The following is a 17,160-nucleotide window of genomic DNA, read 5'->3' as shown; positions in this document are numbered from 1 at the left end:
GAGATGAGGTCTTGCCAAGTTGCCCAGGCAGGTCTTGAACCCACGGGCTCAGGCAATCCATTCACCTCAGCCTCCCAAAGTGCTGGGATTACAGACTGAGCCACTGAGCCTGGCGTGTCTCTACAATTAAAAAAAAAAAATTAGCTGGTTGTGGTGGTGCAACCTGTAGTCCCAGCTACTTGGAAGGCTGAGGCGGAAGGATTGCCTGAGCCAGCAGGTAGAGGCTATAGTAGCCGTGAGCATGACACTGCACTCCAGCCTAGGTGATAGAATGAGACTCTGACTCAAAGAAAAGAAACTAAATAAAGTATCTTTAAAATAAATCCAATCAAGAAGTTAATGAAACCACATATAACTGCTTTTCATTAATGAAACAACCATGTCTACACATCTAAATAAATGTGGTATGATTATAAATGAAAAGTTTTAAAACTTTCATTTGTAATACATTAAAACTGACTCAATAGACATGTTTTAAGATGTCACATTTACTGTTCTGTTAATGCCTTTATAACAATGCTGCAAAATCAATAATTAAGCCTGGGTTTTTCACCTATTCAAGAATGTCTACCTCCATCCCTACACTTCACAACAGCATATACAATACACAATAACAAGACTAACATGAAATCATTAATTTAAATGTATATCTACTTCCATTTGAAAAAATGGTAATATATTAATGTAATAGGCGTATGATTATTTTAACCTACAGAAATACACGATGAACTTAAGAATTTAAGACTTCCTTACAATTACTCTGCAGCTCGCCCCCATAAATTACCAGGTTGGAAGTCACTGGCTTAGAAACTAAAGAAACCATATAAGGACAATGTAAAGCAATGTTTAATTTGAAGAACTGGTTAAGTATAGTCACATTGAAATCATGCTTGCATTTTATGCTGGACTGCTACTACATGACATATACAATCTACTCATATTTTCTTAGTTATACTTTTCTAAATGAAACCTAAAATCTGGAATTTAATCTGAAATAAGCCTTAAAATAGAGAAACCTACCTAAACCTACTGATATTTTAACTATCAACTTTCTGTAGAGTGTTTATACAAATGTCATTTTATTGTGTCTGGATCAAAAAGGCAATTATAAAAACTTTTTTCTAGCCGGGCTTGGTGGCTCAGCCTGTAATCCCGCGCCTTTGGGAGGCTGAGATGAGTGGATTGCCTGAGTCCACAGGTTTGACACCCGCCTGGGCAGCGAGACCTCATCTCTACCATAAATCAAAAAATCAGCCACGTATGGTAGTACATGCCTGTAATTCCGGCTACTTGGAAGGCTGAGGCGGAAGGATCGCCGGAGCCCAGCACGTCGAGGCTGTGGTGGCCCGGAGCAGCCACTGCACTTCAGTCTGGGCGACCGAGTGAAACTCCAACTCAAAAAAAATAAAAATAAAAAAAAAACCTTTTTTCTTAAAAAGTACATTAAAATGTAGTATAAGCTTATTAAGAAAAATTCAAGAATGAGAGAACTACATAACTTATAAAATGAAAAGCTTTTATACTTCTATACTCTTGGAGAGGATTACTGTTAAGTTTGGAATCAAAGTCAATTTTTTTTTTTTTCTGAGTTGGAGTCTCACTCCGTTGCCCAGGATGGAGTGCGTGGCACCCTCATAGCCACCCTAGTGTCGACCTGCTGGGCTCTGGCAATCCTTCTGCCTCAGCCTTCCAAGTAGCTGAAACCATAGGCGTGCGTAACCACACCCAGCTAATTTTTTATTTATTGTAGAAATGAGGTCTCGCCAAGTTGCCTGGGCTGGTCTTGAACCCGTAGGCTCCGGCAATCCACTCGCCTCGGTCTTACAAAGTGCTGGGATTATAGGCTGAGCCACCAAACCCTGCCCAAAGCCAATTTTAGACACATCAATGAATGTACAATTTTTTTTGAGTTGGAGTTCACTCTGCCGCCCAGGAATCAAGCTCATGACCACCGCAGCCTCAACCTGCTGGGCTTAGGCAATCCTTTTGTCTCAGCCTTCCAAGTAGCTGGGACCATAGGCACATGCCACCATGTCCAGATAATATTTTTATTTATTACAGAGACGAAGTCTCGCCAAGTCGTCCAGGCTGGTCTTGAACCCCTAGACTCAGGCAATTCTGTCGCCTCTGCCTCCCAAAGTGCTGGAATTACAAGGGTGAGCCACCATGCCCAGCTAGGAGAGTTCAATTTAAATGAATCCTTGGCCAAGCTCGGTGGCTCAGCCTGTAATCCCAGCATTTTGGGAGGCCGAGGTGAGTGAATTGCCTGAGCCTGTAGGTTCGAGACCAGCCCAGGCAACTTGGCAAGACCTAGTCTCTACAATAAATAAAAAATTAGCTGGGTGTGGTAGTGTACACCTGTAGTTCTGGCTACTTGGAAGGCTGAGGTCGAAGGATCACTGGAGCCCAGCAGGTCGACGCTGGGGTGACCGTGAGCGTGCCATTGCACTCCAGCCTGTGCGACAGAATGAGATTCCAACTCAAAAAAAAAAACCCCTCTACTGAATTATTTTGCAAAATAGATTCGCCCCACAAATTACTATTTTTGTAAACCAATATTTTCATGTATCACCTCTTCTTAAAAGTAAGCCAAAAACTTTTCATTCTATAAGAACAAAAATTATTCAAGCACAAGGTGGCCTACAGCCATAAAATAACTTAGCAGCACCGCATTTTCTCAAATCCATATCAAACTTATCTAGGCAGCATAGCATGCCTCTAATGAGTTATGATAAAATTTTATTCTAATTCTGTCTACGGTTTAGAACTATTCACTTAATTTCAAAGAGTTCTACCTGTCCCTCAGCTTAGGTCCTCATTTTTAGGATCTTTTTACTTCTTTCATTCAATTAAGTATAAGTCTGCTTTTAACAAAAAAACTACCTTAATTGTAGCATCCTCTGAAGCAGAGACCATAACACTGAAAACAGGATGGAAAATGACTCGAGTGACTGGACTCCTATGACCACTCAATGCATATTTTTCTGGTGGACGGGGAATCCATTCTTTTGGGTCTCGTTTCTGACCAAGCGGTCCACCCGATGTAAATTCTTCTTTTGCTTCATTTAGCTTGGATTCTAATTCCATGACCTTGAGAAAGAACATGCAGTTATATATAGGTAGATTTAGATTTTAAAATATCATATATGACATTTTGAAAATTGCCTCTATTTTGCATACATATATGCAAGATACTTGAAAAAAACTTCAGTAATTTACAGAACATCTGTCAGATTTAAATGAAAATAATTTGTTTATATTACCATCAAATCTAAGTAGTGTCGTCAGGTACAGTGGCTCACAACTGTAATTGCAACGATTTGGGAGGTTGAGGTGGGAGGATTGCTTGAGGCCAGGAGTTCAAGACCAGCCTGGGCAACACAGTAAGACCTCATCTTTCAAAAAAATATACATAAAAAAGATCTACTGGGCATGATGGCACACACTTTAGTCCCAGTTATCTGGGAGCCTGAAGTGAGAGAATCACTGGAGTTCAGGATTTTGAGACTGCTGTGAGCTATGACTGCTGTATGCTGATGCATTCCAGGCTGGGTGACACAGACCATGTCTCTAAAATCAAAATTTTTTGTCATTAAAAAAAAAAAACTAAGTAGTGTAACAAAACTAAAAAAATATATATATATATATATATATCCAAGCCAGGCGAGGTGGCTCATGCTTGTAATCCCAGCACTTTGGGAGGTAGAGGTGAGAGGATTGCCTGAGTCCAGGGTTTCAAGACCAGCCTGGGCAACTTGGTGAGACCTTGTCTCTACAATAAATCAAAAAATTAGCCGGGTGTGGTCATGCACATCTGTGGCTCTAGCTACTTGGAAAGCTGAGGCAGAAGAATCACCTGAGCCCAGCAGGTCAAGGTTGTGGTGGCTGTGAGCGTGCCACTGCACTCTACCCTGGGGAACAGAGTGAGAGTCCTACTAAAAAAAAAACACACAAAAAACCAGTATAATTGTCTTAACTACTCAACGCAAAGGAAAATTTCAATTTACATCCATCTGGTGAGTCTTCTACTACTAATTACAAGACAACAAGTCTTGGTCCCTTCTAAGGCAGCTACTCTTAGTAAACTATTTCCAAACCAATTTACATTACATATGCTAATATTAACAATAATAAAAACTAGTATTTACTGAATATATACTATGCACTAAGCATTTTTCTAAGAACTTTATAAGGATGAACTCATAACAGTGTTATTTATTTATTCTAATAGTGCCCAGAAGTATATTTCAGGACTGGAATATTATTTGTTGCCTTCACTTTACAGATGAAAACTCAGAGACAAAATGACTTGTCTAAGAACACAATTTAGTGCTCTTTTACCAGCAACACACTGGCTCCAACACTCCTTCCTTCTAAGTATATAAATCAGTTTTTCCAGTAGCAACTCCTCAAAGTCAGGACCATGCAGATTCAACCCAGTCAGCACTACAGGATGAATGAATTATCAAGTATCAGCAATTATCTGTCTAGGTAAGTTTTCAGAAAGCATAGAAAATGTATTTTTATTTGCCTTTTAAAGGTGAGATATACACAGAAACAAAGAACTGAGTATCACGTGTTCTCACTCATAAGTGGACCATGAACAATTATTGTAATACTCTAAGAAAAGAACTGGCAGTAGCAAAAATGCCAGTGAGGGGTGGGAGGGTTGGTAGTAGTGGGAATCTGTGGGGGGCAGGGAGGAGAGGAGGGGGGAACGCCTGATCAATAAGGGTACCTGCATAATGAACATTTGTGTATCTAACCCAGAACTGTACTCCACATCTTTAAAATAAAATAAAGAAAAAGCAAATAAAGATGAGATATAATTATTAATTAATGCAGAATAATTTACGTTAATATTTTCAGAAAGTTTACATCACATACTAAATACAACTAATTTAAAAGAAAAAATATCTAGTTACCTTCTTTTGTAATCTAATAACAGATGTCCATTTTTTCTCCAAAAGACCAGCATACTTCTTATCTAATTCTTCATTCTAAAGGAAAAAAAAATGAGAACTTTTTAAAAATGGCTTAACTATGATAGTTTAAACCAGAGGCCATGCATCTCTAAGCTCAAACATTACTAAAAATCTGATTATACAAAGAAAGGGGTGAAAATCAAGTTCAACACCAAGTAAACCAAAACAAATGACAAGATTTGTGAACAACAAAGCTGACTGGTAATTATTAACACTTGAATAAAATCCACCATTTATTATACTATGAGTAATTGTACAAAGTCAAACATACCATATCTAATTCAGCTTCCTTTTTAAAAACTGAGTATGCCTCTTCATAGCCATTTGAACGAAGATAATCTGCTATAGCTCGATTTCTGCAAGATAACAAATTCAAATGATTCCTAAAAAAATCTTCCATTTCTATTTTGAGAAAATAACATTTTATTTAAAATCTCGTAAGTCTGAAGACATTACCTTCCAAATCATACAGACACCCCTGCAAAGCCTCTAGAACATTTAGTCCTTATCACAGTACATCTATAATATTACATTACTCAAGGTTTCAGCTATAAGATTTTTTTTTTAAACTATAAGTTTTGTTTTAAAAAAAAAAAAAAAAAGGCTGGGCTCGGTGGCTTAGTCTTTAATACCAGCACTTTGGGAGGCCAAGGTAAATGGATTGTCTGAGCCCATAACTCTACAATAAATAAAAAATTAGCCAGGTGTGGTAGCATGTGCCTGTAGTTCCAGCTACTTAGAAGGCTGAGGCAGAAGGATGGCCATAGCCCAGCAGGTTGATGCTGGGGTGGCTGTGCCACTGCACTTCAGTCTGGGCAACAGAGTGAGACTCCAACTCAAAAAAAAAAAAAAGCAAAAAAAACCACTAGACAAGAAACAAAATAGTTGTAAGTTTCTAATGAGTTGCTTATCTCACAAGCTGTGGGCAACTCTATATATCAGTATATAGCTTTGTGACAATAATAACCAATTTTGATAATGTTTACATTTAGCCTTCCCTCACTACTTGTTATATACTCGAGGACTGACAACTGGAATTCAGTTTTGCAGAGAAATGTTTCCATAAAATTATAAGCAATTTTATATTAGAACTTTAATTAGAGTGGGAGGGAGCATAAGTTATAAACTTAGTATACTATCACAGAATGAGACATTCATTTAGAATTGTAACTCGGAAGTTAGAAAAGCTGAATTAGCAGATGCCTTTTCATGCTTGCACTATACAGGTTGAATATCTCTTATCCAAAATGCCTGTGACCAGATAGATGTGCTTCAGATTTTAATTTTCAGAATATTTGCATTAAACTTACTGGTTCAGCATCTCTAATCTGAAAATCCAAAATGTTCCAGTTAATATTTCCTTAGAGCATCATATTGAAATTCTCCAGTATTTTAAATTTCTGGATTAGTAGCACTTGTTCAACTTGTATTCTTTAGCCGGGCTCAGTGGCTCAGCCTGTAATCCCGAGCCTTTGGGAGGCTGAGGTGAGTGGACTGCCTGAGCCCGCGGGTTCGAGACCTGGGTGGGCAACTTGGCAAAACCTCATCTCTACAATAAAAATCAAAAATTAGCCGGGTGTGGTAGTACACGCCTGTAGTTCCAGCTACTTGGAAGGCTGAGGCAGAAGGATCGCCAAACCCAGCAGGTCGAGGCTGCGGTGGCCAGGAGCGGCCACTGCACTCCAGTCTGGGTGACACAGTGAGACTCCAACTCAAAAACAAAAAAAAACAAAAAAAAAAACTTGTATTCTTTCAGAGAAGGGAAAATCAGCTTTCTCTCAATTTTTTTTGAGCCTTTAGTCCCACTATGATAGAAACATTGGTTGCTTGGGTTTCCTTTAAAACATTTTTAGTTAATTTAAATAATCTGCCAGGTATGGCAGCTCGCGCCTGTAACCCCAGCACTTTGGGAGGCTGAGGACTGCTTGATCCCAGGTATGGCAGTTTGCGCCAGTAACCCCAGCACTTTGGGAGGCTGAGGACTGCTTGAACCCGTGGGCTCAGACAATCCTCTCACCTCAGCCTCCCCAATTGCTGGGATTATAGGCCTGGGCCACCGTGCCCAGCATAAATTCTTTATGCTATTATGACTCTGAGTCTATGTGCTGCTCATACCACAGCCTGTACTTTCTGGCCTGTTCTACCAATAGCTACCTCAATTCATTTCAAAATACCTTCTTTATACAGAGCTAAAATCTACTTTTTAACTTCCACCAAATAATTCAACTTAGACCTTCCAAGTCAATATAAAATAAGAAGGCAATGGCTCCCCTCATGATATTCCATCAAATATTTTGTGTTGTGTGTACTACAAGCCTTCAACAAAAAATTAATTTCCTTTAGCTGGACTACTGTATCCCCAAATAATAAAGAAAACAAGAGGCTAAATAAAACATATCTATTTCTAAGTTTTATTTTCTACTTCTTTTCATCTAAAAAACAAATACCAAGCAAATAAAGAGGAAAATATCAAGAAATCATATATAATATTTGTAAATATTTAATGTTGTTACTTTGCTTACACTCCTATCTCAGGGTCAGGTCCCAATGCCAGAAACTCTGCCTGAGTACATAGCACACAGCTTACAAAACTAAAGCTCATATAATAGATAATATGTATGTGTAACACATGCACTAACTATAATAACTATGATCTTAATGGACATTTTATTAATTTATTTTTGAGTTCGGATCTCACTCTGTGGCTCAGGTTGAAGTACAGCAGCTAAATCATAGCTCACCACAGCCTTGACCTCTTGGACTCATATGATCCTTTCACCTCTGCCTCCAGAGTACACACCACTACACCTGGCTAATTTTTGTACTGATGAGAGGTTGGGTGCAGTGGCTCATGCCTGTAATCCCAGCACTTTGGTCAAATGATACACAGGTTTTTATTTTTTTATTTATTTATTTTTGTTTGTTTTTTAGTTGGAGTCTCTGTTGCCCAGATTGGAGTGCAGTGGCTCATGGCCTCGACCTGCTGGGCTCAGGTAATCCTTCTGCCTCAGCCTTCCAAGTAGCTGGAACTACAGATGTGTGCTACCACGCCTAGCTAATTTTTTGATTTATTGTAGAGATGTGGTCTTGCCCAGGCTGGTCTCGAACCCTTAAGCTCAGGCAATCCTCTCGCCTCCGCCTCCCAAAGTGCTGGGATTACAGCTTGAGCCACTGTGCCTGGCTGATACATAGATTTTTTTGTTTGTTTTTTGAGTTGGAGTCTCACTCTGTCGCCCAGACTGGAGTGCAGTGGCCGCTCCCGGCCACCGCAGCCTCGACCTGCTGTGCTCCAGCAATACTTCTGCCTCAGCCTTCCAAGTAGCCGGAATTACAGGCATGTGCTACCATGCCCAGCTGATTTTTTGATTTATTTTAGAGATGAGGTCTCGCTGCCCAGGCAGGTCTCAAACCCACGGGCTCAGGCAATCCACTCACCTCAGCCTCCCAAAGGCGCGGGATTACAGGCTGAGCCATCAAGCCCAGCTTGATACATAGATTTTTAAAGACATTTTGGTAGTTATAGTCAAACTATTCCCCAGAGTATATTAATTTACACTCTTACCAGCAATTACGAATGTCTTTGTATCACCTTTACTTGGCAAAGATGTGTGGCAAACATGATTAATAGCATAGATATAGACACCTGAAAATGTGCAAACAGCTGGGCGTGGTGGCTCATGCCTATAATCTCGGCACTTGGGAGGCAGAGGCAAGAAGATTGCCTGGGCCCAGGGGTTTGAGAACAGCCTGGGCAACTTGGCCAGACCTTGCCTCTATAATAAATAAAAAAATCAGCTGGGCATGGTGTCACATGCCCGTGGTTCCAGATACTTGGACGGCTGTGGCAGAAGGATCATATGAGCCCAGCAGGCTGAGGGTGTAGTGGCTGGGGGTGTGCCACTGTACTCCAGCCTGGACAACAGAGTGACACTCCAACTCAGAAAAAAAAAAAGACAAAGAAATGTGCAAACAGCATCTCAAAATAGTTGTGCTTTATATTTACACTTCTTATAAACTGTTAAAATCTAACTTGAAACACAACATTCATTGTCTCTTGATCCTAAAACCATCCTGTTAAATTAGGCAGCAAAGTATACTGCCCCAAAGTCATATATTGATAAGATTAATTTTTCTGAGGTCACAAAACTATCAAGAAGTAAAATAAGATAATAATTCCAATCAATATTTCTCAAATAAATGAAGAAGAAACTAGCTAAGTAGCTGGAGAGGTAGAACTCTGTTTTCCCTCACTCAATTAGAGTTGTTCCATTTTTACGTATTTCTTCATAAATATTTAAAAAGTGAATTTATATTGATCTTTTAAAAATCCCTACATACAAATTCTTGCAACCAGGTCTGACTCAGAAATTCATACTTTAACCACTAGGCATTACTGTTTTGGTACCCTGAGCAGAAGTGGGAGAAAGGGAGAAATGGATGACTCATACATTTCTGGTAGATAGGGATAGCATTTACTTAGACAGGAAACACAGGAGTATAAAAAAGCTAAGTTCTGGTAGAAATATAATTAATACATTAGACCTTTTGACTTGAAGCAGCTATAAGCTGCTATATTAAGCAAAGCTATATGATATGGGAGATAACTGGATATACAGGTCAAAAGCTCAAGAGAAATCTGAGGTAAGAAGGAGTTTGGAAAATTAACAAGTAGTAGGGAGTCAAGTGAAAGATATTTAGGAAGAATATGTATAATGGGAAGAATAATGGAGTATAGAATGCAAATGACAGAAATTGACAGATACCAGTAGTCATGTGTAGCCTACACAACATTGACACATTCTGAGAAATGGGCCCATTGGCGATTTTATCATAATGCAAACATTACAAAGTGCACTTACACAAACCTAGATGGTATAGCTTACTAAACACCTAGGCTATATGGTATAGTTTACCGCTCTTAGTATATAAATTTGTTCAGCATGTTACTACACTTAATACTGTAGGCGACTGTTAACACCCTGTACACCTAAACGTATCTAAACATAGACAAGGTAAGGTAAAAATATAGTATGAAAGACAAAAAAATGGTACACATATATAGAGCACTTGCCATGAGTGGAGCTTGCTAACTGGAAGTTGCTCTGGGTGAGTCAGTGAATGAGTGGTGGTTGAGTATGTGTGAAGACCTATTACTGTACAACACTATTATAGACTTTATAACACTGTACACTTACATACTAAATTTATTTTTTTTAATATTTTTCTTCAATAATAAATTAAGGTTAGCTTACCATAACTTTATGCACTTTTTTTTTTTGAGTTGGAGACTCACTCTGTCACCCAGGCTGGAGGGCAGCGGCACGCTCCCAGTCACCACAGCCTTGACCTGCTGGGTTCAGGTGATCCTTCCGCCTCAGCCTTCCAAGTAGCTGGAACTACTGGCACGCACCAACATGCCCATACTTTATACACTTTTTAATTTATAACTTTTTGACTCTTTTGTAATACTTAGTTTAAAATAAACATTATACAGCTAGTAAAAGTATTCTTTCTTTATATCCTTTTCTATAAGCTTTTTTCTATTTTAAAATTTATTTTAGTTTTTAAACTTTTTTGGTAAAAAAACTAAGACCAGCCGGGCTCAGTGGCTCAGCCTGTAATCCCGTGCCTTTGGGAGGCTGAAGTGAGTGGATTGCCGGGTTCGAGACCCACCTGGGCAACTTGGCGAGACCTCATCTCTACAATAAATCAAAAATGACCGGGTGTGGTAGCGTGTGCCTGTAGTTCCAGCTACTTGGAAGGCTGAGGTGGAAGGATCGCCAGAGCCCAGCAGGTCGAGGCTGCGGTGGCCAGGAGCGGCTGCTGCACTCCAGTCTGGGTGACAGAGTGAAACTCCGACTCAAAAAAAAACAAAAAACCAAAAAAAAACTAAGACCTAAACACACACATTAATCTAGGCTTACACAGATCAGATCCATCAGCATCACTGTCTCTCACCTTCACATCTGGTCCTAACAGAAGGTCTTCAAGGGCAATAACATGCATGAAGCTGTCATCTCCTATGATAATAATGCCTCTTTCTGGAATACTTCCTGAGAGCCTGAGGCTGTTTTACAGTTAACTTTTTTTTTTTAAGTAGGAGTACACTCAAAAATAATAAAAAGTACAGCAGGTCTTCAAATAACATCATTTCATTATAATGTTGATAAGGAAAAAAACTGACTAACGGCTGGGGCCATTGTCTGTGAGGAGTTTGTCCATTCTCCTTATGCCTTCATGGGTTTTCTCCAGGTACTCCAGTTTCCTCCCACGTCCCAGAAATGTGCACCTTAGGTGAACTGGCATGTCTGAATGATTCCAGTCTGAGTGGGTATGGGTGTGCCTGAGTGCACTCTGGAATGGGGTGATGTCCTAACCACGGTCAATTCCCACCTTGAGTCCAAAGCCACTGGGTTAGTTAGGTTCCACCATCCTTGACTCTGAACTGGAATAATTATATTTGTTTTTATTAATTTTTCTAAAGTGTGTGTATAGCTCACATTTATCTAAATATTTAATATTAGAAGTGTTTTGGTCTTTGAAAGTTTGGTGATATGAAATATGCTGTAGAAACTCAACTCCTGGGCTGGGCGCAGTGGCTCAAGCCTGTAATCCCAGCACTCCGGGAGGTTGAGGCAAGAGGACTGCCTGAGCCCAGGGGTTCTAGACCAGCCTGGACAACTTGGCGAGACTTCGTCTCTACAATAAATCAAAAAAATTAGCTGGACGTGGTAGTGCACGCCTGTAGTTCCCGCTACTTGGAAGGCTGATGGAGAAGGATCGCCTGAGCCCAGCAGGTCAAGGCTGTGGTGGCCATGAGTGTGCTGCAGCGCTCCAGGCTGGGCAACAGAGACTCCAACTCAAAAAAAAAGAAACTTAACTCTTGTTTTATCAATTAGCCTATGGCAAAATTGGTTTTGTTATATGTCATTATGCTTAAAGTTGTAGTTTCTAAGAACCTATGAGTGACATTAAGTGAAGACTTATTGCATAGTATATAGTAAATACATAAAACAGCAGCACAGTCATTTAGTATCATTATTAAGTACTATATGACATACTTTTACAGGAATGGCAGCACAACTGGTTTGTTTATCCCAGCATTACAACAAGCATGTGAGTAATGCATTGCACTACAAAGTTGTAAAGGGCCATAATGACCCTAGACAATAGGAATTTTTCAGATCCTTTATAATCTCATGGGATCACCATTATATGTGTGTGGTTTATCATTGACAAAAATTATCATTATGCACCACAGGACTATATTTAAGAAACTGTAAGGGAGTGAAGGAGTCTAGTAAAGTCAGAAAATTAAGAAGGATGTCAGGGAGCCAATGAACAAGAGTTTCAAAGAAATGCAAATGAACAACACGACAAAGATCCAAAGGAAGTCAAATAAGCTAAACCTAAAATGTGACCAAGTAATTTAGCTAATAATAACTTGTTCCCTGCTGAATTTACCAAGTATAGTTCCAGAACTTAAAAGCAGTCCCGATACTCCATTCCACAATAAAGATTCAAATCAGCACAGAAAATACTGGCAGTGAAGAAGAGGAGCAGAGCAGTGAGATTTGAGGACAGTATCAGCGATAGGTTCTTTCTATCTACTGAAGGTTAAATGTTTGGTTACAAAGTCTGTAACACTAAGACAAACTTTCATCTTAGGTACTTGCTCCTCTAATTAGCACCTCATAAACAAGTGAAAGTTTAGGGGGGGAAAGAGGTATTACATGGCATTAATAATATCCTAATACTAAACCACTAGAGAGCAAGACATATATAAAAATACAGTTTATAAATTAGAGCTGAAGTTTAAACAAGTCTGATACCATTGGGACAACTGTAAAAGATACTGAAGTTATATAAAATCTACAGCCCAGTCCCAGAAGCACTCTAGTCAATACAGATTAGATGTATTTTAGCCATAGCCACACTTCTAGCCATATGTCAGGTTAGTGATTTGACAGGGTTAAAAAGAAGTCCAGGCAATTTTAGTTCTACTAGTCCCATTGTGCCACCTGTCAATATCTAAACCAACAACCTGGTGCAGTGAATGTGGAACCTTTAATTCTAGCAAGAGGTACAACCATTACTAAAAATAAAACTGAAGAATCTCTTGGTTCTAACAACCTAAAGGGTGCTTCTAGGGTTCACTACTCATTCCAGTTGTTGGCCTAGAGTTGATTTTCATCAGTTTTACTAAGAATATAACATTATTCTCTTTTTAAACAAATGAAGTGAATTATAAGCAAGTGCATATCAAGGCATAAATTTGTAATAATCTATCAAAGAGACTCCATACACGTGATTTAATCTATTAAACCCCAGGAGATAAAGAAACCAGTCACTAGGATTAAAAAGAAATTTATGCAGAAGTGTAACAGATTATTCCGAGTAGATCAAAACCAGTAACCCTGTACAGAATGACAGAAAATGATTAAAACCAAAAAACCAAAATGAAGAGCTTTTATCCAAATCCTAATGAGACAGAGCCTAGGTTTAAATATGGAATAGCACCACAGTGGCAATAGTTCACTGCTGTCCTTTGAAACAATAACAAATGAGATTGCTTGTGTTTTAAACTATTCCAAGTTTATGAAAATGGCAGAATTCAATTTTAAGCATTTAGCTTATTTCCTACACTCTCTTCATTGTTCTTTTTATCCCTCAGGGTAATTTTTTCAGTTGTAGTAACACCCCACCAATACCACACATAAAATTTTAAAAGTTACTCTGAATGTTATAAGCTACTAATCAAACAATAACTTTTAAAAAGATCAGATAGTATCAACAAAATAAAAACAGAATACTTGAAGGTCCCCAGCATCTATTACAAATTTAAACTGAACCAGAAATCACACAGTAAGCATTAGAGGAGAATGAGGTGGGAGTTGTTTCTCAGAGGTAAAGAAAAAGTTTAACTGGCTAGTAAGTGGTGGAACTGGGAATCAAACTTGGGTCTTTTAAAGACAAAATAACAATAAGTGTCGATCTGTGTACTCTAATATTCTAAGGCTGGTAAAGTATTCTGGGAGATCTCTAAATATTTTATTTTTATTTTTACACTTCCTTTTTGTAGAAATAGGCTCTTGCTATGTTGCAGCAGCTGTTCTCAAACTCCTGCCCTAAAGCAGTCCTCCCAGCTCAGTCTCCCAAAGTGCTGGGATTACAAGTATGAACCAGCATGCCCAGCCCCTCTCTATATATATTTTTGAGTTGGAGTCTCACTCTGTCGCCCAGACTGGAGTGCAGTGGCCGCTCCCGGCCACCGCAGCCTCGACCTGCTGGGCTCCGGCGATCCTTCCGCCTCAGCATTCCAAGTAGCTGGAACTACAGGCGTGCGCTACCATAGCCCGGCTAATTTTTTTGATTTATTGTAGAGATGAGGTCTCGCCAAGTTTCCCGGGCAGGTCTCGAACCCTCAAGGTCAGGCAATTCACTCACCTCAGCCTCCCAAAGCGCGGGATTACAGGCTGAGCCACCAAGCCCGGCTAGCCTCTATATTTTAATTTCATTGTTTATATGAGGAAAAACAGGATAGGTCAAAAGTTGACAATCTTGAGATGTTTTCTTAGCAAGCCCATTAAAAGGGGTACACTGAAAAGTCTTATTTGCATATTCAGAAATTAGAACTGCAATGGAAATAATGTACATTGTTCTAAAAGGTACAGTGGCCCAATAAATCTAGGATATCTACAAGGCTATGAGAACACTGGGAAGATAATTCCAGGCAGGATCAAGCACTCAAGTTCATTCCATCAAGAGCACACCTGAAGTCACCTTTAGTGCCCTCCTCCAAAAGACACAGATCATACCACCCAGGTTACACAATTTTAGACAAACATCAGGATAAAACTACACACATAGTCTTGGGGAAAAAATATGAATAGAATTCATTTCAAGGGCATAGACAGATACATACAGGATCATTCCATAAGCTGCTGCCACCAGAGGACATCAACCAAGTCTCAGCCAGGTAACACAACTTAAATTTTTACACAATATAGCCCCACTAAGACTTTAGGGAAAGGGCAGCACAGATGTGATGAGTTCCTGGCAACAGCTCTTATACCTCTCCAACCTCATATGCCCTGTCTGTCAAAGGGTGAGTTATCAACCTTCATCATGAATACCTACTTCAAAAAGGTAGTCCAGAATTCAACTATTACACCAGTCTTGGGACAAATACAATTTAAGCATGATGTTACAATGAGATTTTGCAGAGAAGAAAGTAAAGGAGAATGAAATTTAGGTAACTCAAGATGGGTGAACCTTTATCTTCACCATTAAGCAAAACAACACGTACCTGGTATACTAGCCTGTCATTTGCCAAATCTTTTCACCAAAGATCTGGATCTGAGGTAACATCCTGATACTTAAATTCTCAACCCAAAAAAGTCACAAAAACTATCTACCAAATAAATACACATTAGATTTTTTTTAGAAAAACAAAACCAAACAAATAAAAAAATATATATTACTGTCCAGTGTCATATGTGAATTTCTTGACTAATGGAACCATAAAACAGAGGGCAGTCCCCAAACAGTTCAGGTTTTTGTCTGTCTGTTTTGTCTCACTCTGTACCCAAGGTTGGAGTGTGGTGACAGGCTCACAGTTACTGCAGCCTAAACCTAAACCTTCTACCTTAGCCTTCCAAGTAACTAGCACTACAGGCCCATGCCACCATGCCGGCCAATTTTTTGATTTATTGTATAGACCAAGTCTTGCCATATTGCCCACTGGTCTCGAACTCGTGGGCTCAGGCAATCCTCTCACCTCTGCCTACTAAAGTGCTGGAATTACAGGCATGAGTCACTGCGTCCAGACGCTAACAGTTCAGTTTTGAGTCTTTTCACCTTATTTGTGTTTCCCTCTCTACCCTCTTAATCTGTTGAGAAAAATAACTTTACTGAAAACTAAGGTAATTAAAGGTATGAAAAATGTATATGTGTGTGTGTGTGTGTGTGTGTCTCGCCTGAGCCTATATATATCTATGACCAACAAACCCTGGACTTTATAAAAAATTGTATAGTTATTCTTACATGTTTAAACTTCAGTCACCTTTCAGAGTATTCTCCGTTTGATACAATACACCTACCCAGACATTTTCTACTGCTTAAAACAGCTTTTGAACTAATCAATTTTGATGCCTTTTAGTGTTTCTGCCAATTTCTCTTTGAGGGCTTTTTTCACCCAGAAAAGCAAAAAATCCCTCAAGGTAAGATTGGGTGAATAGGGAGGTTGGGATATGGGGGTCATGCCACTTTTGGTCAAAAACTGCTGAATACTCAGCATGGTATAGGCAGGTGCACTGTCATGGTGGAAGTGACCTGTTGGGCACATACAGTGATTATTAATATTTCTAATTATTGCCTTGAGGCAAAAAATTATAAAGGGCCTTCTGAGTCTGCAAAGAAAGATTAAAGTATTCTCAGTGTGTATTATATTTAATCTTTTTATTCTTTGGAATATCAAACTGTTGATGTTCAAAAGACAACAGAAACTCAATACATAAGCTGGGTAAAAGCAGCATATTTATTGGCAGGGCGCAGTGGCTCAAGCCTGTAAACCCAGCACTTTGGGAGGCCAAGGTGAAAGGATTGCCTGAGTCCAGGGGTTTGAGACCAGCTGGGCTACTTGGTGAGATCTCATCTCTACACTAAATAAAAAAATTAGCCAGGTGTGGCGGCATGTGCCTGTGGTTCCAGTTACTTGGAAGGCTGAGGCGGAAGAATGCCTGAGCCCAAGCAGGTCAAGGCTGCGGTGGCTGAGAGCATGACACTGCACTCCAATCTGGGCGACAGAATGAGACTCCAACTCAAAAAAAAAAAAAAAAACCCAAACAAACAAACAACAACAAAAAATATATATAATATATATTTTAAAGTTTATATTTAAATGTGTATTTAAATTTATAGTTAATTAAAATATATACCTGTTTTTTTTTTTGAGTTGGAGTCTCACTCTGTCGCCTGGACTGGAGTGCAGTGGCCGCTCCCGGCCACCACAGCCTCGCCTGCTGGGCTCCGGCGATCCCTCCGCCTCAGCCTTCCAAGTAGCCGGAATTACAGGCATGCGCTACCAAGTCAGGATGATTTTCTGATTTATTGTAGAGATGAGGTCTCGCTGCCCAGGCGGGTCTCGAACCCGCAGGTTCAGGCAATCCACTCA

General features: G+C 39.5%; 1 protein-coding gene across 2 annotated transcripts in view; it reads right to left on the bottom strand.

Annotated features, from left to right (window-relative positions):
* PAFAH1B1 (platelet activating factor acetylhydrolase 1b regulatory subunit 1) overlaps positions 1-17,160 on the bottom strand; it is a 92,441-nt gene that overhangs the window by 19,817 nt on the left and 55,464 nt on the right. For both annotated transcript variants that reach the window (XM_008068670.2, XM_008068671.2), the window contains exons 3-5: positions 5,257-5,341; positions 4,926-5,000; positions 2,884-3,090 (exon numbers count right to left, since the gene is read on the bottom strand). In XM_008068670.2, the coding sequence (XP_008066861.1) occupies positions 2,884-3,090; positions 4,926-5,000; positions 5,257-5,341 (367 nt within the window). The remainder of the gene's footprint in view (positions 1-2,883; positions 3,091-4,925; positions 5,001-5,256; positions 5,342-17,160) is intronic.

Source organism: Carlito syrichta, unplaced genomic scaffold (assembly GCF_000164805.1).
Source record: "Carlito syrichta isolate Samal-C Ts95f unplaced genomic scaffold, Tarsius_syrichta-2.0.1 Scaffold311470, whole genome shotgun sequence".
NCBI lineage: Eukaryota > Metazoa > Chordata > Mammalia > Primates > Tarsiidae > Carlito > Carlito syrichta.
This window is presented reverse-complemented; position numbering and strand designations above follow the sequence as displayed.